Source organism: Drosophila nasuta, chromosome 2L (assembly GCF_023558535.2).
Source record: "Drosophila nasuta strain 15112-1781.00 chromosome 2L, ASM2355853v1, whole genome shotgun sequence".
NCBI lineage: Eukaryota > Metazoa > Arthropoda > Insecta > Diptera > Drosophilidae > Drosophila > Drosophila nasuta.
The window spans coordinates 21,278,355-21,302,958 of record NC_083455.1 but is presented as its reverse complement, the minus strand read 5'-3'; the positions used below and the strand labels follow the sequence as shown (position 1 = coordinate 21,302,958).

At 38.8% G+C, this 24,604-nt stretch overlaps 2 protein-coding genes across 2 annotated transcripts; one reads left to right on the top strand and one right to left on the bottom strand.

The window, feature by feature from the left end:
• Positions 1–2,859: 2,859 nt before the first annotated feature.
• On the bottom strand, positions 2,860–6,263 carry LOC132795559 (protein sly1 homolog). Its single transcript, XM_060806358.1, has 5 exons — positions 6,109–6,263; positions 5,869–6,028; positions 5,112–5,806; positions 4,347–5,056; positions 2,860–4,284 (listed from the first exon to the last, which is right to left on the bottom strand). The coding sequence occupies exons 1-5, from the start codon at positions 6,134–6,136 to the stop codon at positions 3,955–3,957; spliced, it is 1,923 nt and encodes a 640-aa protein (XP_060662341.1). The 5' UTR covers positions 6,137–6,263; the 3' UTR covers positions 2,860–3,954.
• Positions 6,264–6,573: 310 nt separating this feature from the next.
• On the top strand, positions 6,574–13,082 carry LOC132791666 (out at first protein). Its single transcript, XM_060800692.1, is given in 4 exon segments — positions 6,574–6,996; positions 9,109–9,222; positions 9,334–9,652; positions 10,771–13,082. Coding segments are annotated over 4 exon segments (1,503 nt in total). The 5' UTR covers positions 6,574–6,756; the 3' UTR covers positions 11,601–13,082.
• Positions 13,083–24,604: the final 11,522 nt, after the last annotated feature.

The window sequence follows — 24,604 nt, the reverse complement described above, 5'->3', positions numbered from 1 at the left end:
ATCGCTGGATCCGAGCCCGATCCAGCACAGTTATATGTGCATTTTAATGATGCCAACTCAAGTCAAGTATTTGGTTTTCGTTTTGGGATGGGCGTGGCCAGCCTGCTGATGCGTCACGCAATTTTTTTGTCGGCCGATTTTTTTATGATTTCAGGAAATGGCCAAAAGCCATGAAGCATCATCTTTTATTTTTACTCTCTTTTTTTTGTTTTGTTTTTATATTTATATATATAGTTTTTTTTTGTTGTTGTTCGTCCTCTGTTGGTAGTTTGAGTAGCTAACAAGCCGCTAACAAAGCCAAACAAGCAACTGTTTCGAAGTTATCTCCTGCTCTCAGTCAACTCCTTACCGGTTGATCCGTAAACGTCGTCGTTGTAGTTTGTCGGGCTGCTCTTTTATTGTCGGCAAATATTTGGCCTGCTTTTTTTCGGCTCGTTTCTTGGGGTGCTCTGTTATTATTTGACTGATTAATTAACATGCCACGCTGGACCACCGAAGGTGGCAACAACGCTAGCGGCAGCAGCAGCAACAACAAACAATTCTCACACAGGATAACACAAAAGATGGCAGTGGCAGCAGCAATAACAACAACAACAATAACAACAGCAGAATCTAACTAATTGCGACTCAAATATTCAAATCAAAGGGCTTACAGTTTGAGAGTCACACCGTTTGAGAAGCATACTTGTCACAGTTTAGGATGAATTGCAAATTGCTTTCATTTTGAATGACAAAAATAATAATGACTTGTAATAATAATAAATGGAAAAATTAAAAAAATTGAGAAATTTAAAAATTCGAAACGTCTGAAAGAAAAGTATATAACGTAATGCATTTTGTCCGGCGGAAATTGTAAACAATCGCAATTTATTTGATTGCAATTAAATTATGCAACTGTTTTGTATTAGCTATATTTAATAAAATTAAATTAAATCAACTGTTTGATATGTTGAATAAATTTAATTGGACTTCTGAAATCTATGAGAGTTTTTTTTTTAAAATTGTAGTATATTCAAATTGTATTAAACAAGTAAGTTAGTATCTGAATAGCACAAATGGTATATTTTAATAGACAACTGACGATAATGTACAAAATTAATTTAATTATTAATCACATGAAAAATACGCACTACATAAGCAGCTAGTTGACATAGTTTTACTTATTTGTTTTTAATATTTTTAATTTGTGTAAAAATTTAATTTTGTAAAATTTGGTGCCACCACTTAAACCCTCTATAAACAATAAAAATAGAATAAATTTTTAATGTTATATACTTATCCAGTTCTTTAGATGCTAAAGACAAGCGATCATTGATCAATAAATCAAGAGCAGATGAGTTTCAAGTTTACAAGTTAAATAAACTTGTTACGAAAGAATGGCTGCCATAGCTAAAGAACTCAAGATACTTAAGAACAACACAATGAACAACTTATGATATAAATTCTGAAAAAAATAAAAATGAGATCGTTTCTCATGTGCGAGAAAGGTGCGGCAATAGGTTGAGAAGAGTCCGAGTCAGAGTCAGAATCGAAAAGAAGTAAAGTTTGAGTCAAAGAAAAGAAGGCAAAAGCCAAAAGTTTATGGCTGCTGTACTGGCTCCCAATCTTGGGAGTCCATTCATGTACCTCTCTCAACAAGTGTGTGTGTGTGTGTGTGTGAGTCCACTTCATTTTGTAGTCTTTGTACGATGTTCTCTGGCCGTCTGACTGGCTGTGCTTTTTTCTCATTTTTTTCTTCGTTTTTTTTTGCTTGCTGACGAGGCTCTTGGTCTTCGAATTTTGGAATTTGTTCAGGCTTGTTAAGAGTTGTTAAGATTATGATATATGTATATGTATATAAGTATGTGTCCAAGTGTGTGAGTGTGTGTGTATGTGTGTGTGTAGCGACGACAGCGGCAGCCATTATATTTCGCAGCAGGAATGTGGGAAACGGCTGCTGCCTCAGACCACATTTTAAAGCCCAGCCAGCTACCTCTCTGCACTGTGCTTCTTTATATGTGCTTCAACAATATTTACCCACACACTCACACTCACACACACACTAACACACACCCACAGATATACATACAGTGGCCACATAATCGATTCATGGCTCTGCGAGTAGCATTTCTTTCATGTTGCGTTGTTAGTTTCTTCTGTTGGATTCTGTTTTTTTTTTTTGCTTCATACGATTTTATGATTTGTTTGAGCGCATCTTTTTGGACCACCCGTGAAATCACTTTGGGTATTCGGGGGCTTGGGATTCTTTATTTTTTTTTTGGGGCCCGAGACTGGGCTTTTGTTAAATTGCTCTTGTTTATGTTAACATTTAAATTGTAGCCACGGGTAGCCACACAGTCAGAGTCCGATTTGGAGTTATATCGAGAGTAACCCAACCCAGAGACACACACAACCCAACCAAAACCAATATTTAAACACAACGCTCCATGAATAATCATCGCCGTCATCGTCGACGTCGTCGTCATCATCATCTTTTGGTCCGCTTTCAACATGGCCATCAATTCTGATTTACCAAAAGTGTTAATTAGCCAACCAATGTTGTTGCTCCTCTTCTTATTGTTATTGTTGCCGTGGTATTATATTTATTACTTTTTTTTTTTGTGATGCTGTGAGCCACTGCCGTCACTTGAATATCCATTCCAAAGATCAATTGCCAGTTGTCTAACAAGCTTCTATTTTAAAAACTGATTGACGTTTCACAGGGTTAATAATCTTTACTTGGTTTTTTAAATATTTAGTAATTTTATTTCTTAATGAACACATCCAAACAAAACTTATATATAAGAAATTTCTTTCACATTTATTTCATAAATCCGGAATATTGCTGAAATTTAATTTCTTTAAAATTACAGTTTTGAAAACCTACAATTTAAACTAATTTTGAATTTATAAAAATCTACACCTAATGAAAATTGCATTTGAAAATCAGAAAATATATTAATCTTAAATTTAGAAAGTGCTGAAGCACAAAAAACTGTCTACTACTTTTAATAGCAATAATAACATATAGATTGTAGTAAATTCAACAGCTAAAGTGAATAATATTCAATAGACTAAAAAGTTAAATGGAAATACATAAAATGATCTTCTACATTGCCTCGGAAAATATGCTGAGATTGTAACGACATTCATCAGCTTGGATAAGAAATCAAAAGTTGGTAAGTTTAATATTAATAATTGCTAAGGATTATAATATAGCCAAGAATATTAATCAATTATTTCTTTAGAATTAAGATGTCACGACTGCAATATAAATTTCTAATACAATGAATAATATTACCCAAATTTTACCATTATGACTCACATTTTCAACTTACTTTTGTGTCAGTGTCAAGTGCGTTAATAGTTTGGGAGCCACTGTTCCATTCATAGTTCCAGACGTGTTATAGTGTGGCTGCTTGGTGTTAATTGCAAGGGCTAAGTCCCCAAGTGCCTGGCATAGTTGTCGCCCCATAATTGTTGTCGTTGTGGACGTCGTCGTCGTCGTCGTCATCGTCACCGTCTTTTGCTGCCAGCTGTCTGTCAGCTGTCCATCAAAAGCGTTGCCAACTTGGTGTTAATGGGCGCCTAGAATGCGAGCGCAGTTTGCTGTCTTGAGTTGTCTCCGCTTGTTGCCTGCTCTTGTTGTTTTTGCTGCAGTTGCTGTTGCAGTTGCAATGGCTTGTTGTACACGCGGCAACGCATGTTTTTGCTTGTTGTCCTTCGGGGATTACGCGTCAGTTTCGAGTAATTGCCCATGGCTCACAGCTTTTCAGTTGTTTTTTTTTTCATTGTTGCCTTGCATTTAATTTATTTTTGGATATGCTTAAAAATATATAAGAAAAAGCCACACGCACACAAACACACACATTACTACTGCTGTAATTGTTGTTGCTGATGCTATTGATGTTGATGTTGCATCCCTCCTCGATCCCTTTAGGCCGCTCAGCAGCAGTGAAAGGCAATCAGTCGCTCCTAACTCGCAGCGGGCGTCTGGATCTCGCCACCCAACGCCGACAGCTCCTTGAGAAATTGTCGCGCATTCGTGAGCGTTGAGGCACCATAGATGATGCGTCTGTTCACATTGGACGTCTGCTTCTGTTTGATAAAGTCGACCAGATTCTGATACTCAATGTAATTGCCACCGCCGACCATAAATACAACAGCATCCTGGAATGGTGCACGATTCTTGGGCAGCACATCGCCGCCCTTCAACAGTTTGGGATCCAGATACAAATAGTCGTCTGTCTCTGCATTGCTGCGACACTCCATCACCTGCTCCGTGATCTTGGTGACCGGCAAGTTCTGCAATTGAAATCATTCGTTAACCATATAGTAAAACTATTTTAAAATTGTTTCCTTCTTACATGACGTTTAACCACCAGATTCTTGACGCCCTCCATTACAAAAGAGCTGCCCTGCGATACGAGCTTTGTGAACATGGAAACAGTTCGTGTGCCGCCGCCTTCGTATTGCGTTGCCTGGCTGATGCTCGGCGAGCGATTCATGATTGCCTTCCAGCGTTGTACATAGGCCAACGATGTCAAATCGCAGCCAGCAGCGTGGAGCGCCTCTCTCAAGCGTTCCTGCTCCGCTTCGGGCAGCTGTTGGCCACAAATGTAGTAGATAATGTACAGACGCAACTTATCCTCAGGCTGTCCAAAGTCAACATCGCGCAACAACTCGAGCAGCGGCTTATCGAGCGTCTGCTTCGACATGATTTTCTCCTCGATCTCAAAGTACGAGTCTAGGCGACGCGCCTTGATATAATTCAATATAGCAGTGGCAATCTTGGTGTGCATATCAATCAGACGCTTCTTCTCCATCAGCTGCGGCAGTGAGTTGACAGCGTTCGTCAGCCTGGCAGTCGTGTCGTTGACCAGCGAAAAGGCAATATCGGACTCGCCTTCGATGCCCATCGAGGTCTTGAGGCGTTTGATTTCCTCCTCCGAGTTGCGATACGACTCGAGCTCCTCTTGAATCGCCTCGGCCACTGTGGGAAACGGGCTGCCCTTGTGCGTGACCCAGAAACGATCTGTGCGATCCAAGTCACAGGCTTTGGGCTTCTTGCGCGTACCTAAAATAAGGAATTGTAGCAGATTCAGCTTCAAGAAGATGCAACTTTTGCTTACCGGCTGTGGCAGCTGCTGCCTCGTCCTCCACATAGACCAGATTCAGTCCCAAGTCGAGCACATCATGTACCATCGCCTGATAGGACCACGTGTGATGCAGCGGCGTCGCCAGATCCATGTTCCTGTCCAGCAGTAACAGCACTGGCCGCTGAAAGCTAAACACGCCGCCTCCTGCTTGCGTTGCATCCATGTGAAACAGATTTGCACGCGCATCCCACAAATTCTCACGTAGTTTTTTCTCTAGTTTGCGGGCCACCATCTCAGCAGCACTATTCCTCGGACAGCGTATGATGGGCACATTCCCCAGCGTGACAAACAGTGCAAATAGCGAGTCCACAATCGAATCCATTAGTGCTTCCATCTCTTCGTCGCGAGTGTTGGCTCGATTGATGGCATAATAGGAGAGTTGATCGCTCTGCTGATGCTTGAGAATGAAAAAATCATCCTCGAGACTGATGAAGTTCACATACTGATCGTAGACACGATGTATGTTGGCCACACAGCCAGCATGCAACGCCGCAGCTGCCAGATTCTCGATCTTACTCCTCGTGATGGGTGCAAGAAAGTTGAGATGATAAATGTCGTATAAACCATTGGAGAAGTCCTGTTGGATGCGATCGAGATTCTCATCGGTGGGCAGACAAAAGTACACGGCGGGCACATCGGGTATAGAGTCACGGTCCGAGTGCAATTGCCTATATACATATAGATATGATTAATTATTGTTATTAGGTTCGCTTTTTTTTTTATTACTCACACATGCAACGTCACGCCGAGTTCGCGCAATTCCTTAATGGATATAATGGGCGAGATAATGTCCTGGCCTACGCGATCGTATATCAATATCTTCCACACGGGCTCGGCAGCTAAAGCTTTTGGCTGCTGCGAGTTTAAATTAAGCATTTGCTTAATTGCATCTGCAAAAAAAAAAAAACATTAAAAAAGGGAGTAAAAAGTTGTTCTACTTAAATATATATGTAATACTCTTAACACGTACTTATTTGCCTCTCCCGTAAACTTAACATAGTGTTTAGTGCTTCGTTATTGCAATGCTCACAGTACAAATTTGTTTTAATTAATTAAATTGTCTTAAAACAACATAATTTACAAAATACAACACGTCACAAGCGAAAAGGAATCCGTTATTTGGTCAAAATTAGTACATTACAGCAGCAACAGCTGTGACTTGGACGTGTGGCGGTGGCTCGATAACCGGCTATGGCTGCACTGTTATGCCAATATCGGTAATCATGTTGTTTATAGTGCTGATATCATGATATGCATTATACAACGTAATAAAAATCAATTGTTAAATTTTATTTTTAATTAAGCAATTTATTGAATTAAAGTCCTTGATTTATTTTCCGTAACATTTTAAAAAAGGCTAAATGTAACAGATGCTGCAGTTTCGCAACACTGCTGTTAACGCTCTGGTTCTTTCGAGAGCGTCCCGCGCTGTTAAGTTAGGCTGTTGTTATTTTGCGTCAAACTTTCATCGGGAGAGGGCGTGCGTCGCGGACGCCGAAAGAAAATTTGTTCGCGTATTTTTCTCTAGCGCAAGAGAAAAATAAATCGCAAATAAATATTAAATATATTATTGAAGTGAAAAGTGCATTGTGGAGTGGCAAGTGTCTAAACAATCGCAATGATATTAGATTCGAAGAGGCCCAAACGACAACAAACTAGACAATCGCAATGGCTCATTGAACATCGCAATGTGTTAAAAAAATGCTACCTATCGGAACGGTCTCGTTGCGGCAGACGGTCGGTCAGTTATTATCATTTTTTTAAGCACAGTCGCGGCTTCCTTTGGCTCATCCTCTGCAATATGTTGCTTGCTGCCAACAAAAGTAATGCACAGCTGCTGATAAATGTACAAAATCAGGTGCGTCTATTTCCGAAAACATTAAAAATAACACACGCACTGTTAATGGAAGTTTAGATGGCGATGGCGACATTGCTGGCGCCGCTACTGTCGCTGCTTTTCGAACATCAAATTCGAAAACAAGAGAGTACGAATGAGTGTGAGAGAGCGAATGCGAGATAGAGAGCATGCTGCATCAGCTGCTTGTAATTGTTTTTGGTTTTTGTAGAATCTAATTAAATTCGTTGAATTAGCGAGACGAATTGATGATGATGCATTGCCAAACTGTCCTTGAACTTTTTGGTGAAATAGAAAAGCTCTAGTAGTTGTGCAAGTCATTCGAGTAGTTTTCACTTTTCTTATTTGGCAATTTCTTTTCGTTTGTTTTGTTTGCTTGTTTGGTTATTTTCGCATGCACGTGGCTTACGTTGTAATCATAATATTGACATTTGCTCTGGCGTTTCTATAAATTTTAGATTACCTTTGCCAAAAAAGTCGCGTACAAAAACCACAATGAATGAATGTAGTGTGTGTGTGCCTGTGTGTGTGTAAGTTTGTGTTTGTTTACATGTGACATCCTTCGCCATTGCTGTGCTGTCCCTGGCCTCAAAATGTCTGATGCTGCTGCCGGCGTCGCTGTCAACGGCGACGTCACTGTTGCTCTCTCTCATCGTCGTGAGCTTTGTTTACGTTCGCTTTGTTCAAACATACAAAGGCAGTGTACACACACACGCACACACAAACATGGCAAAGGCACACAAACACACGTGCACATATATTTGTGTACATTGTGAGCCCAACAGAAGTTTTCGGCCTTCGGCTTTGGGCATCTCAAATGAATGAACTTTGTAATGATTAATTCTGGGCACAAAAATGACACGACAAGCAATTAGCTGAAAATACATGCACAGCATATGGCACATGCTTAAATAAGCAATCGATAGGTGTTATCGATCTTTCGATATAATACTAGGAAATACGTATTTGTAGCCTAGCTAGTGGTTATGACGGAGAGGCTTTTTAATTAAATTTGGGTTCACAGTTTTATCAGCAGTGCTGATATTATTTAATTTAATATTATTTATATAGAACAATATATCACTTTAAAAATGACACAAGTGAGTGTGATAAGAGTAAGATAAGATTACATGGCTTTAGAGCTTTGCTACTTGAGCATATAGTATATTATTTTAAATAAAGAAATTTATTTATCTATGATGAATTCATAGAATTTATATTATTTGAAAAGTAAAATAAAATTACTAGATACTTGAAAGATATCGTAGATGTTTAAAATAGGTCATATCGAACTATCAATATAATATAATTTTCCTTTAATACCAAGGTAGATTAATTAACCGAGATTTTTTAATTAAATTACTGTAAATGAAAATCACTAGTTATTTAATTTTATTTAGATAAGTTTTGTTATAATGAACTAAAAATTAAATTAACTTAAAGCTAGTAGAACACTTCGAGTTATCTCAAACAGTAGTTCGTAGTTTATAAGCTTCATAAGGATTTATGCTTTCATCTAGCTGGGGAAATGAGAATGCTAATTGCAGTACATTTCTCACTCCCCACAAGTTCAGTTGGGTGCACGAGTTTCACACATGTTGATGGGATGTTGGGGTCCCATTCAGTTTGTTGTTTCTGCTTGTCATGTTGTTGTTGAACTACTTTTGGGGACAGACCCCAGTTCGCAGTCCCTCATCTCGTTTTTACCTTTTCTTCTCGTTGGTTGTTGCTTTTGCCTTTTTGGCTTTGCTTTGGCAATTTCACTATTTTTGTGTTTTATTTTTATGTATTTTTTTTTTTTTTTTCTGTTTTCTTCTGCTCAACTCTCTTGACTCTAATTTGGTTCATGGCCGTGTCGCGCTGTTTGCTGCTCTTGCTGCTCTTGATCCCTCTCTTTTTCCTCGCCCTGGTCCTGCGGCTGTCATAGTTAATTTGTGCCCTAGCTGCGTCTTGGGTTTCCTTTGTTGTTGTCGCGTCTCCTCTATTAATATTCTAGCATGTCCTTTGGGCTGCATAGCAAGGCAAGGCAGGGCAAGGCGAGGCGAAAGCGAAGCATGATTACAGAATTTGGTCGAGTTTCTTACACTTGTTGCATCTGCTTATTGTAATTCGCAGGGTGGCGAGGTGATACAGGAGAGCATTACGTCCAACATTGGCGAGGACTTGATTACCCTGGAGTTTCAGAAGACCGACGGCACTCTCATCACACAGCTGATCGACTTTCGCAATGTGAGTAAAAGTGCTATAAAAGAATGCAATCAACAATAGGAATTATCTTTGCTCTTTGTCTCTGTCTCTGTCTCTGTCTCTATTTCTCTCTCGGTATCTGTCACAATGCAGGAGGTGCAAATACTCAAGGCCTTGGTGCTGGGAGAAGAGGAACGTGGCCAGAGTCAGTATCAAGTGATGTGCTTTGCAACCAAGTTCAACAAAGGCGACTTTATCTCGTCGGATGCAATGGCCAAGCTGCGCCAAAAGAATCCTCACACCATTCGCACTCCCGAGGAGGACAAGGGACGCGAGACGTACACGATGAGCAGCTGGGTTCAATTGAATCGCTCGCTGCCCATCACACGTCACATGCAATCGCTCTGTGCGGAGGCCACAGATGCCACCTATGTGCGTGATGTGGATCTCAAGGCTTGGGCCGAACTGCCAGGTGAGTGGACATCAGGATAAATCCTTCTCTTGCTCTGGCAACTCGACTGCATAGTTCAAATTGATTTAAACGGAGTACAACACAAGCAAGACAGCTTTTGAATAGCAAACTGCACTTGAAACTTGGCCAAAATCGAGGCGTGTGTTTTAGACACTTGAAAGCGGATTGCTTTTCTGCGAAATACGCTTTTGTGCAGCTCTGAAAGGCTTTCAATGAATCTCAAATTTCGCGAGGAGTTTTCTAAGAATAAATTGAAAATTAGGGTTTATCATGAAACAAGATTCAATCTTGTACTAATGAGCTTAAGAGAAAGGTTAATTGGTATCTAGTTAAGAAACAAAACATGTCTGACTCCGTAGTTATCTAAGCAGTCTCTACTTAGCTGTTAAAGCTATTCGTCTGTCTGACTGTCTTTCTGTCTGTCCATCCATTTGGATGCTTGGATCTCACAAATCACAAAAGTCAAATCCACATAATTAGTCCCAGCAATTTAATAAGTAAATGCGCAGCTTTTAAATATTCTTGGCACGCTTTTAATTAAAAGAAAACGAATTGTCATTGGAATTCCAAATTTATCCTTTTAAATTGCAAACAAACAGCTTTTAAGAAACGTATTTTTAGCATATACAATTAAAATAAACTATTAAAAATCAAGCTCAAGTTCTTCTTCGCTGGTTGAATTTTGAATCCCTTTAAACTGGAAAGATTTAATGGAATATTGATTAGATTTGGCATTTCTAGAGTCTGAGATGCGAATTCTCTAAAGTTTCGCAGAACTCTTCGCTTCTTATTATTTTACTTTTCTGAGATGAAATGAACAATTTTTCTGCAGCTTAACAAAAACATTCCAGCTTAGCTGCCTCTCCAGAAACTTCTTGTGTTTCTTCCCTGTTGGGAATTGCTGCCACTTCTTGTGATGAGTTTGGTTCAAATCTAATGGAATATTGTATGCGAGTTTGCTTTCCACATTATTGTTGTGCAACTTTTACCTGAACAGTTTTTTGTTTGCTTTGCCTCACTTTTTGGCATCTTTTTTTTGTGTTTTTTGTTTCGTTTTTGTGCTGTTCCCTCGCTGCTGTGTTGTGTCAACTGCGCGGCATTTTGGTTGACATGGTTAGGCTCCTCGATTTCCAGCCTGGAGGCGGCAACCGAGAAATTTCCCGATGCGCTCTCCACGCGCTGTAACGAAGTGAGCAGCCTGTGGGCGCCGTGTCTCTGTGCGCTGGAAACCTGCATCGGTTGGTATCCGTGTGGACTGAAGTACTGCAAGGGGAAGAGCGCAACGAATGGGGGCGACACGTCCGGCGCCCAACAGCAGCAGCAGCAGCAGCAGACGAATTATCGTTGCGGCATCAAGACCTGCCGCAAGTGTACACAGTTCACCTATTATGTGCGGCAGAAACAACAGTGCCTCTGGGATGAATGACGACGCGGCGAGCTGCAGCTGCTGCAGATGCAGATGCAGATGCGATGCGCCAAGCGGGAGCGGCATGATGATGCGGCATGCGATGCTGCAGCGGGAATTGCAAGTGAAACAACGGCAAATGCAAAAGCAAAAGCAACGACAATAACGACAACAACCACAACGGGAGCAGCTACAACGAGAGTGACAGCGGCAAAAACAAGAACAAAAACCAAAACAACAACGACCAACAAATTACGCCAACTGCTTTTGTTGGTGCAACAGCAGATGCCTTTTGCACTGTGGAACTTTCCGGTCCATCACATTTCCCATCATCATCATCAACAGCAGCAGCAGCCAAAGCATGCTCAGCAGCAGTCCCATGACATTCATTCCCTTACCCAATCCCAGTCCGAGTCCTCAGACTCCTCAAAATCCCAGGCTGAAGCCCATCACCATAATCATCATCACACAGCTACCGCCGTCTTGTCGACGTCGACGTCGGCGTCGCATCACCCATCAACAATGGCCGCCATCGTGGCGTGATAATGAAAGCAGTGAAAGGACTCCTCGGACTGGGGAATGTGGAGGGAGAAAAACATGGACACGAACACTCACAACTAACAAGCAGCATTAAAACACACTCATTGCTCTCACACTCTCACTTCAGTGTGTGTGTGACACTCTTATTATTTTGTCTTTTTTTTTGTATGATTATTATTATTATTTTATTTTCAGGTTCATGTATCATTATGGGCTGTATATATGTAACTAACGAATGTCTAGAGTAGAGAGCCAACATACAAGCTACATTTACGCTTATGCTTAGTCAATGTCTGATGAGCTGAAATAAACATTTTCAATAATGTCAACACAATTAATCAATAATAATTACCACACTGATAATCAGATCCCGCATTTTCCTCATTTCCATACTTGTTTCACATCATTTTCAATGCTGATTATCTCATACACCTTTTCTTCCTATGTATCTCTGTGTGTGTGTGTATTTATCTTTTGCTTTTCACATTAAATAATGATTCATTAAGTTTATTGACGCAGTTCGACAAAATTTCCAGCATTTGCTTTTGTGCCTTCCTTTCGTTTTCCATTTGCCGTAATTAATGTGTGTACATAATAATACAAATAATTGTCGCTTCATTAAATTTTCGCTTTACGCTCGCTTTTCCACCTCAACCTCAATCATACTTATTATTTTCTCTCTCATAATTCGATTCAAGACGCTCAAGCAAACAGAAAAATAATGTTTATATAGCATTTAGAGTCGAGACACACAGACCCACAGTTCTCCAAATCTGTTTTCCCAGCAATTCCGATGGTAGAGTTTGAGTTCGGGATTAAATTGAGATTCTTTCGTTTTCATTTTTGCCATCACAATTTATACGAGAACAAATCGTGGGTCTGTTAATTAAAGAATATAAAATTAAATGTGGCCTTAGCATATTTTATGAGCGCAAGGATTTGGCGAACATTCAACAACAACAACAACAACAAATGAAAAAGCAAACACACTCCAAACACTGTCTGAATTGTGCTCATAATAGTAATTAAAGTTTTACTTACTTGCCATATGTAAGAGAGGGTAGTTTATAATGTTTCGTATACATACTATACTAACCAAAACGACTGCCGCAATGCTTTTTTTACATAATTATCCCAAAGATGGCTGTTCATTGAAACCCAAATAACAAAACAAAAAAAAAAACAAAAACAAAGAATTCTATTTGTAAATATGAATCTATTTTTCATTCTTTCTCCTCTAAGAGTTTAAATCATTTAATTGTTCCGCCTGCCTTTAACTTGATATTTGTCCTCAACAAAACTTTATCCATATTATATATAACCTTGATACTATATTTAGATGAATGAGATAATACAAATAAGAATCGATGGAAACACAATACCAAGAACAATAATCTATTGTAAAATTTGACAAAATATAAATGCAAAAAAAAAAAAAAACTAGTGTCTACTTTAGAGTCTACTTAGAATGGCTATTTTCCTAAAGAGCATACTACAATTTATTGAAGATTAAAGACGAAATGTACACAACAAAAAATTCAACGAGAATTTCAATTTCGACGATAACATGAGAGATGAGAAGATGGAATAATAGTGATAATAATTTTTTCTACAAAAATGGCAAGGCAACAAAACTGTCTCCCTGTAACTCTTTCTCACACTCAAACAGATAATGTATAAAATGGGGCGGGAAATAAATGAAAAGTGTATAGTATATAATGCTAAGTTAACTGAATAATTAATTGTAACATAAATGTAACTATAACTGTAATTCTAACTGTAACTATAACTCTTAACTGTAATTGATAATTGAGGAGAAAACTAAACACAATCTGATTCTTATATACTACCATGAAGAAAACAAAAAAATGAAAGAAAAAATCGAATAATCGACTAGTCATAATAAAAGCAGCTGAGAAATTCTACATTTTATAGAAAAAAGAAAAGAAAAAAACATAAAAATGTGTCAAATATTCTATTGAGAACTTAAACCACTTGTGAATTACAGGCACTCAATTGAGAATTGCCGCTTCTTACTAACGCTGTCAATGTAAACACACAGCCTCGGAATGCATTTTAATAATCATTCATGTGATGCCCCCTCTTCCCCTCTCTAGCAGAAGGTGCAATGTGCTGCTGAGTCTCCATCTCCATCTCTTCTTCAGCTCTCAGACTGCGTCATCGAGTCGAGCCAGTGGCAAATCCTTTATGCGATTTGTAATTCATGAGCAGCGCGCACAGATTCTTATCATTTATTTTGCTGCGCCATCGGTATCGAGAGTGCTAGACAAAGTGCCAGACAGACGGACAGACAGACGCAGAGACGTTGGGCTTGTTGGCTTTAACTATATTCATGGCAAAAGCAAACTGTGGAGAAGCACAAGACGTGCGGAAACCAAATCGGCGTCGTAGAAAATTGAATTTGCTTCGCAGGGAGCAACAGCAGCTGCGTTGGCACAACTCCTCCTCAGACGGGAGGGTATTGGTATTGACGGGGAGGGGGGAGGGCAAAGCAAACGTATGTGCATGCCTAATGAGCCATGAAATACCAGGGATTGTATCCCTTCTCTCTCTCTCTGTCAGTCAAGTTCTTTTTGCAGTCTGGGCACATTGGTGGGTAATCAGCGGCAGCTGGTCAACTCTTGTCAGCTGCTGATTGTGGCGTTCTCGGGTCAAAGGCGCCACACCCCCCTCTTTGACCTCTGCACTCTCGAGTCTCCGGGTTATACATACAGACAAAATAAATACATGCTATGTATGTGTATGTAAATATTTATAAAGCGTAAGCTACATAATTACAGCTGTGATGAGGGCTGCTGGCGCGTAAATCAAACAAAATCAACTCTCTGTCTCCGTCCCTACTCCGTCCCTCTCCTCCTCTGGGTGTGCTCTTAATTAAGTTTACAACTCTCGCAATTCGATTTTCCTTTGCGCTTTCGTTGTGGCATGAGGGGGGTGTCGGTAGCCACGGTGACCAGTGCACCACACAAAAGCGTCGAGAGCGTTTTGTTTGAAACTTTTAATTTTAAAAATATTTAAAAAAATTTACACTTTTACTTTTAATGTCTTTAAAATTGGCAGCTGTTTATAGGCAATCTTTGAAATTATTATTATTATTTTGGAATACTCCCTGCTAAATGTATAATTTATGGAACAGATTATTGATAATTTTTTGTTGTTTCAATCGAAGTACGGAGAAGTTAAATTAAAGTGAGTAAAAAACAGGCTGATCTACAATGTTGAATGTCGATGAAAGGAAGCTAAATTGATCATATGTGGTAAGTCTATAAAAATATTAAATTACTTTAAATACAATAAAGATAATAAGATTATTTTTAATTGAATACTTAGACGAAATCTTATATTTAAGTTGACTGTGTTAATTCTTTAAGCAACTATTAGTTTTACGTTTGCTAATTTTTCAATGCACAGATCAAGGAGCGATATTATTATTTCTCGTTTGACTTTGACACTTTTGTCGCCTGTGGCAGCTTCAACAGTTAGCCAATGTTGTTCAGACGTTCAGCATATGCGGACACAGCCGAGTGCTTGTTGTTGGTGTTGTTGTTGTTGTTGCTGATGTTTTGTTATTGAGTTTAAGTATTTGTGGTGGCCATATGCACTTTTCGTATTGACTTTTCCAGGTCAAAAGGCGTCTGTGTGCTTAACATTTGCATAACTACTTAAAACCCACAAACACACACACACTTCAACACACTCGCAGTCGCAGTCGCTCTTCCTCTTTCCTCACTTTAATGAATATCGCTCATACGCCATGAAATCATCGCAACTATCAAAATAGGCGCGCAGCAGTTGCTTTTTCGGCGTTGGCAACACTCAAAGTTCAAGGCTTACAGTTGGCTATATATAGCCACGCCCCCCGCCGTGACTCGAATGTGTATCCGCCTCCCACCGCCTGAGCCATCAGCGTTAATTTTGTTGGGTCACGTAGGGCAATGAGAATCAGCAGCAGCAGCAACAGCAGCAGCAAAGCTGACGACTTGCCAACAATAATAACAACAGCAGCAACAACAAGGAAAGCCTTTTAAATGAAATTTGCACTTGACAACTTGACGAACTGACGCATTGACGCAATGAATGAACGCCGCAGACATTCGGCTCGACCATTTGTTTCATTCTAATTGAAAGTTTTAACAATTAGCAGAGAGAAGTCACAAATGCGCGTTATGCAAATGCTGCTGCCGCCTACGCCAGAAAGTAGGCAACAAGTTTTGTACTTTTGACCCTTGAGAGGAATGCAATTTCATGTAAATTACAAAATAAACATTTCTCAGACTTGGGAGAAAATATTGTTGAGAAAATGCCTTGGCTCGTTATCAAATAGTTTTCATTTGTAGCATTTTTGCTTTGTGAAAATTATACTCAAGAATTTAATTGTTTTCTTTCTGATGGCCTTTTAATGGTTGCTGCTCGCCTGGAATTGCTGTATTTTGTATTTTGTGAATTAAGATCGGAATATTGGTCTTGTCATGCTTATCTATGGTATTACTTCGTGAGCGGTGGGCGTGGCAGAGCTGCCTCCGATGATGGCTTTGCCTTCAATTGCAACGCACATAAATCAATGACAATCAAAATTCATTTCGTTTTGCGTTGATTTATTGCGTTTGTTTGATTTGCTAGAGCGCTAGATGGCTACACAGATAGATTGATATACTCAACGTGGAACAGAGACAGCGAATAAACGGAAGAGTGAGATGGATATATGCTGAGGTCCTGCCTTTTCCTTATCAGCAATGCATATTAATGCGAACGGTGCTCGGGAGGCGTAACAATGGGGGATCAGCTTTGTTCGTTTGTGCTTTTTTTTTATTTTTGATATTTCTTTCTTCTTTTCGTTTTACTTTTCTGTATAAATATTAAATGTTGGGGAGGGGGCTGTTGTAGGTGGGTAACCTTTCTGCCAAATCATCAATCAATCAAACGCGTGTGATTTGCTACAGTTCAAATTTCGCTCTCAGTTCAATCGTTCAGGCATTCAAGCAGAAATACAAATATTTGCTTTTTTCCAAAGTACAATAGCGCCTACACTCTCTCACTCCCACTTTCTTTGCCACTCTCAAAAGGCGTGGTATACCTTTTTTTTTTTGGCTGAGCTCAAGAGCTGTAATAGCAGGAGGGCTTAAGCCTCGTCGTCCGTAAGTCCGTCAGTGCGTCCGCTTGTTCCTTCACCTGACTGACGTGGCTTACAAATGGAGGAAGTCCTCTGCCCCTTCGTGGAAAAAGGGTAAGCCAAGCATCTCTGGCAGCAGCTGCTACTTTGCGACTCTCCTCTGACTGCCTAATCTCCTGTGTGATGTGCTTGCAACCTGTTACATGGCCGTCTAGCTCTGACTAGCTGCCCCCTGAAGAGCCTCGAGGCCAAGAGTGCGCTAAGAGCGCTGCTCTCTGGACGAAGGCCTACGACGCTTTTCGTTTGTCAAACGGTATGAGTAATAAGGCTCAGTGAAATTATTTAGAAAATTCCAGCTTAAGGCTACGCACACGACAAATTCTTAAAGGTAAATGCTGTGAATGTTGGAGAATTTAAAAAATAAATATAATAAGTTCAACTTGACTTTGGTTTTAAGCATATTACATATATTTATGTGGTGGCCTGACAACGTTCTTTGTCAGTCCGGTCGATAACTAATAAAGGGAAATAAAAATGAAAGTAACGATTTATGAACGTTGAGATACTCCGTCAGTAAATGTTTTATAGCGCAAATGTAAGGGACAAACTCTTTTTATTTATTTAAACTTTTGCTGAAGAAGTTATACATTTTTCCCGGGGATTATTAAACGTACAGCTGATAAATGTTCCATGCATTTAAAACTAAAGGCGAAGTTATGTATTTAAGAAATTGATTTCCAGGAAATGTAAAGCTATAAACCTAAATTTAAATGCCTACAGGGCATTAAATATCTACTGTGAAATTGATAAATTTAAAAGTTGATCAACAGCTGGTGCTGCTTTTGTCAGTTAAAAGCCCAGATATTTGCGCAAAGTGTAATCCTCCGTTCAAATTGTCAGAGTACTCCAATTAGCTGACGAAGTGACTGGACTGAAGTGGAATGGAATGAAGCTTGGCCTCCACACAATGAGCTGCTTCCGATTTTGGGCCGAGCTGCTTCGACTTCTTCTTTGCCTGACAGCCAATCCGGTTGCTTGCCTCTTTCTTGAATTGTTGCCAAAACAATTTATGCTGGATTTTGGGCAACATTTTGCGCACAATTGAAAATTGTGCAATTGCATTTGTCCTGACAGCAAACGTATGCGAGGAGGAGGAGGAGAGGAGGGTGACACGACTGCTAAGTGATGGCAGGAAATGCTGTGCAGCAGCAGCTGTCGCTTGAGTTTTGCATATTTATTCAATATCAAAATAGGCGACAGTTAAATTGTAAATAAGTTGCAGTTGCTGTTGCCTCGTTGCAGCTGTGGCAATAATTACGAACAATGCGATAATGCGACGGCTGCCTTGCTTCGAAAACTTTAATGAGAGGCAGCACACAAAACGGAAGTGGGAGGACAAAAGCGACAACAACAAGCGACAGCCAGCGAGGGAAGGCGAGGGGCGAAGTAGAAATCCCCTGAAGTGCTCACTTGGCTTCGTTTTCGCTGCACTGCCTCAAGTGCATTTGCTAATGACAAAGTCAAACAGGCGCGTGGCAACGACTTTCAGCGACTTCAGGCGCTGACAAATGCCGGCACAGTGGTGCAAACTACGCGATAACTTTGCGTAATTACTATTTAATTTAAATAAGGCGACAGACTTAATTAATAGCTAAACTAAGTGCGCTTTTCTCGCCTTGCCTTGAGCTAACGTAGTTGGTAACTTATAATTACAAATGCAGATTTTTTATTATTAAAACTTGCAGAATTGGATAAACTTTTTAGAGGTCGTTGAACAGCAAAGATATTCCACGTTTTTGCTTTTTAAAATATATAATTTAATGTCATTGTAGGTGGATATTTTGAGTGTAGCAGTTCTTCTTATTTAATATACATTTAAGTGTATCAATTTCTTAACTACTGTGTATAGAAATTTTTGCGATTTCTTATAAATTTTGCTGTATACATTTCTTAAATCATAAGTGTAGAAATTTGACATCATTTTAACTTTGATTTTAAGTCTATACATTACTCTCAGTTTAAAGGTAACGATATTTGCTTTAATTGGACTTGTGTAAAATATATAATTTAATACGAATTTTAAAGAACTAATTTTTGTAGGTCTTGCGTTTAGTAATTCTGTTGAATTGAGACTTTGTGAAATATAAATTTGAATGTGAATTTATGTGCATGCGCTTTTTTAGCTCATATAGCAAATATATTATTAATCAAATTTCGACAAAACTCAGTCCCACTGTGCAGCGATTGCGTTTAGTGTTGCATGCTTTTGGGCGCAACAGACAATGTTCCTTTTGCGTTGCCGTCAGCCGTCTGCTGTCAGTTTGTCGTGTCTGTATCGTCGTGTGTGTGTGTGTTTCGGTGAGTGTGCGTGCAATTTACGCGTCCAGCGTCAAGTGGCAGACGAGGCAGGCCGCAAGCTGCAGGCGATGCCTTTGCCGAACGTCCGTCCGACCGAAAGACCAGTTGGCAGTCATGCAACTTTTTTGCGTGAGAGTGTGAGAGTGTCTGCTTGGCGGCAAGTGTTGAAAACATGTTAATTGCTAACAATAGCAACAACAATACAACAGCCATAACAATAGAATGAAGCAAGAACGAACACGAACAACAATAACAAACGACAACCAGCAGCGGCTGTTGAAGGCGTCAGCTTGGCTGCTCCACTTGCAACAACGACAAAGACGACAAACATTTCCATGTGGCAAGCGGAAGTTGTATGCCTCCGCCTCTGCCCCTGCACCATTACACAGCTGTTCAAGTAGGTGCGTCATAAAAAAAACGTGAAGCAGCTGGTGGAAAGGAAAGAAGAGCCGCGAAAGCAGCAAGCGGAAGTATTTGTCATGATATTTATCGCATAAGCCGTTGCCACTGCCACTGCCACAGTCGCTGCCACTGCTGGCGCATTGCGTTGAGTAGGCGGTCTCTGCAAACGGAAAATTGTGAAAATTTAATTGAAAATGTTGCCTGCCGAGGACACGTGCCACGCACAGGCGTGCAGCAGCAGCGACAGAGAGGGGAGAGCCGCAGCAGCAGCTCATCAAATATTAAACCTCGGCTTTTTTCTCTGTATCCCCATTTGAGCAGCTGTTGCCGATGGGGGGACTTAAAATAAAATATAACAAATATAAAAATAAAAAAAAAACCAAAGAAATATTATTTGAAAATAGGTCATCGATTGCACAAAAATGTTTATGCTTTTGCCCGCAAGTCCCCTGTGTGTATTATATGGATTATGCTGAAAACAGTTTATGCTTTTATTTTTTTGAATTTATTGAATTCGCTTTACAATTTTTACAAACTGCGATAATGGAAAAAATGCTATTAATTGTGAGTGGTCTTTCAGATTCTAGAAATACACAAAAAATGTTGCTTTCCTTTGACAGACATTTGTGCAACAATTATGAGTTTATTTCATGCTGCAACTATTGAAAGCAATTAAATTGTAAAAATCATAAATACGAAATGCAAAAACGTATTGACAGTTCTGTAAACGAGTAGACAAATATTTACAACTTCAATATTCTGATATGCTTTGTAATTAAATTATGCAATATGTGACGCCAGCTAATTGGAAATTTATTCAACGATTTGTAAATCATTTCATTGCCTTTAATTGGAAATTTATTTAGTGAACTTTAGCTGTTACATGCTATAAGAAATTCTTCCTCGTATACATAAATCTCATTTTCTCATTGCCCCTGTTTGCCACGCCCCTGTTTTCTTCTTTTTTACGATGGTCCTTTGTTGTTGGTCCCTTGTTTACACACTTTCTGCCGTCTTTGGCAACCTTATCTTTTTGATTTTTTCTCCGTTTTCCTGTTTTATTTTTTTGTATTATTATTTTTAATGCGGCATTGTAAATTTTTTATGACCCTGCAAGCGATGGTTGCATTCAATTTTGAAAAAAATCAGCGCAGCTGAAAGTCTGAAATGCCACATCAAATTATACATGTGCATATAAAATAGGCAGCGAGTGCAAGTAAATTACTAAAGCAAAAATAGAATCGTTTAAAAAACGCATGCGCTACCATCGTTTAATTTCAACATTAAAGCACATCAATTTTTAATTAAAAAAGAGAACGAAAATGTCTATGAAGAGTACTACAGGCAAATAAAAAAACCCTGCGAAATATCTCAAGCACATAATCCTTTTTAATGGCAAAAAATTAAAAAAGAAATGCCAGCGAGACTGGATACAAAAAAATTACTGACGACGCCCGCAAATTAATTTGTTTATTTAGGCGCCATTTTTGCAGCTGTGTGCGCTGAAACTTTTGCTGACAATTTAAAAAATTTTAAATTAAAAAAAAATTAAAAGTATTATGGCAGCTACAGAAAAAAAAATGTGACGAGGCTCAGTACTTAGTTGAACTATGGCAAGAAAAAAAGGAAGGTAGATGGGGAGCTGAGGTCAGTAAGTGTGGCAAATTTACATCCGAAATATGCGCGAGATGTCAGCAGTTGGTGAAAGCAAAGGGAGAAAGCGCGGCAAAGAGAGAAGTTCTACTTGCGTATACTCTTTTTTAAAAAAGAAATTCTTTATAATTCGTAATAATTATAAATAAATGATAAATCGTAATAAATTAGTCATCATTACTCTTTCTGTAATACCTTTATCTTTAATTATAATTGCAAAATAAAATCAAAGAAAAATATAAAATATTTTTAATAACTTGCGGTGCTCAAATTACTTTTTATAGGTTGCTGTCAACAAAGTTTTACTTAGCTTTAAGGTTAGAAATTCTTGTCTTGAATTTAACTACAAAAAATACACATTTCTATGCAAATATAAATGTATAGATTTCTAATATTTAAGTAGAAATTCGTCATAGTTTCAACCTTGTAAAGTAATTACTAATTAAATAATATTTTCCTGCATTTCTTTTAAAATACATTATTCGTTTTATAAAGCATTCAAAGTAAGATTTAAAAATGTGTACAATAAAGATGCTTCTAAAGTAAATTACGAATGATAAATTATAATACATTTTTCATCTTTGTTCTGCATGTTAATCTTGCTATGACTTTTCCACTTTTGAATTTATTTGCAAAAGTAGAATAATAACAATGAAATGTCTACTTATAAAGTAATTACTTTTTCTGCATATCTTTATAAATATATAAATTGTTTTATGACGTATTTAAAGTACTCAAAGATGATGATAAATTGTAGTAATTTATTCATTATTCAGGTTCATGCTTTAAGTTGCAAGTACAGAATAATTGTAATGAAAAACTTACCCATAAATTAATTGCCAATTAGCTAATTACTGCATATTTTTCTTAATATATATATTTATAATTCTTTCTATAACGTAGTCAAAGTACTCTTTGAAAGCGTATTCAAAAAAAAAAGTTGCTGAAATTGCAAATGACAAGTTTTGCACTAAGCAGCAGCGTAAATAGAAGCTGGCCAAAGGAAGCGGAAGGGCTGTTCGTAAGTGTGTGTGTGTGTGTGTGTGTGTGCGTGACTGACTGTGCATAGTACAGAGTGTGTGTTAAAGGAATGAGGAAGGGGGCATGACAGTTACATTGACATACTTACTGCATGATGAAGCAAAATGAGTGACAAACTGACTGCACCACGTTGTAAGCTGCTTATTAAGCGACGCCGCTGCCGCTGACGTTGATGCTGTTGTTGCATCCGACATTGCTGCAGTGGCAAAGGCGTTTGACATGTTGCACAGCTGCACAACGGCGCTCCGTGTGCCACATTTCCGTATGCGACAATTTCAAGCTGCGACCCACAAACCGAGACGCTCGAAAAATATAAATGAGCACAAAAAAGCAAAGTCGGCAAACTTAAAGTAAATAAATGGGTTACTTTCACTCAAGGGGTTTTCCCCTTACTGTTTTTTTTGCTGTTTGTGAGCTGGGAAACCCTTACCCAAATCAATGTCACCCGCGGCTGTTTTCAGCAACCAAAATAAAAAAAAAATGGGGAACTTGAGCCTCAGCCCCACTGAGCGTGAGCACGTGGCCCCCGAAGTTGATGAAGTTGCCGCGTTAACAGCCGTTAAACTTGCCACTCGCAAAAAGGTTTTAGACGCACCGTTGAGATTTCTTTTTCTTGCTGCTCGCATCGAACAAAACTTTTTTGCGTGCTCTCAATAAATTAACAAAATGACAGCAGCAACAACAACAATAAACCCCCCAACAAAAAAAAGGAGTTTTACTTGAAGTGAAACTTTCCAAAAGCCTTGTATCGTTTTTAAATACTAATTTCGCATTGAACTTGTATCAAAAAGGGTCAAAATACTTTAAGTACTTGGCGCAAATTTTATATATTCGGAAATTCGTAATCATTTGAATGAATCAGTGAAGCCCAAAAAAGTGTTAGAAAAAGCACAGATATTTACAAATCAAAGGCTGGAAAAAGGTTTAAGCTAAAATCATTGTATTTTTTAACTTGCAATTTAATGAGTAATGCAAATAAATGGATTTTCACAAAGCAGATTTAACGGCAAAGAATGAGAATTCTAAGAGCAAATCAAGTAGAAAAATAAATTCAAATGCTTGCTTTCATACATTTGTATGTCAGTTGTTATGCTGATGATGTTGCTGGCAAGCTGCAAATTGTTAACTCCTTTGCAAACGTATTAGAAACTCGAGACTTTCGTGCTGACATGGAAATGCCTGTGCCATGTTGTCATTAATTTGCCAAACAACATCAGCTGCAGCACCGAAGAAGAATGTTAGACTATTAGAACAGATGTTGTTTGGCTCACTCGCAGATGCTCTGCAAATGGATTGAATGGGATTTTGTGATGAAGAAATGCAATTAGCATTTATTATAGCACTATGATTATTCAATTTTGAATATAAATTTCAGATTTTAAATGACTTAGCAATTTAGTTAAACAACCTATCATATCACTTATCTTATATTTCCTTGCACTTTGCTATTAAGAACTAAAAGCATTTATTTTGCTAAAATGCAAGCTATAAAGATAACGTCTGAACTATACATTTAAAAATGAAAATTACATAAGAGCTCTTTCCCCCTTTACTTATCTAATATGACTGCAATCTATCGCATGAAATGCAGGGTACAATTTCACTGACTGGCAGCAAATTCTTGATGTTGCTGCCTCGCTGTTGCTGCTATCCTTGTCTCTTTTGTGTTGGTCGTGTGTGTGTGTGTGTGTGTGTGTGTTTGTTTGCAGCTGCTGTTGCGCTTTTAACGAGCGCCATTTTTAAACAGGCTGCCATGCTGACACGAGTTCCAAAAGTCGCTTGAAATATTGCACATACGCAGCGTTGGCAGCAAGTCAGTCAGCCAACGTCTCCTCACATCTCCATCTCCGCACATTTCACATTCGCCAGCTCTCGTTCGTGTTGCTGTTCCTTCGATCTGGGCAACATTTACTTTCAATCAAGCTGAAGTTGTTCTCGGCTTGGCTCGAGTGCGAATCTCAATAGAGAAACAAAACGCTGAAGTGCAAATGAAATGAGATGCGATGGCATTGCAAGAGCAAGAGAGATGTGAAGTGAACTGAAGTTGCTTTGGTCGCTTGTCAAACTGTTGTTTTACTCTTTTCGTACTATGTTTGCAATTTCATTTACGCCTTTGAAATATGATTTTTGTTTTGCTTTATTCCCGAAGTGGCAAACAGCTAAACACAGTAAACCGAACAGTCGATGCAATCATGCAGCAGCTATGTGAAAACGGAGAGTTCCGCATTTCGGATTCGTCGTAAAACTTTACTAATATCCTAGCAATTAAGAATAGTTTTGCTACTTTGAATGTAAAATTGTTGTGATTTGATAAAACGTGACGATTACGCTTTAAAGAACTGTTCAAGATGCTTGCAAGCAATGCTTATTTCGTGCAACATTGGCAAATATTGCTAGCACAATGTCGAGCTGCAAATTCCAG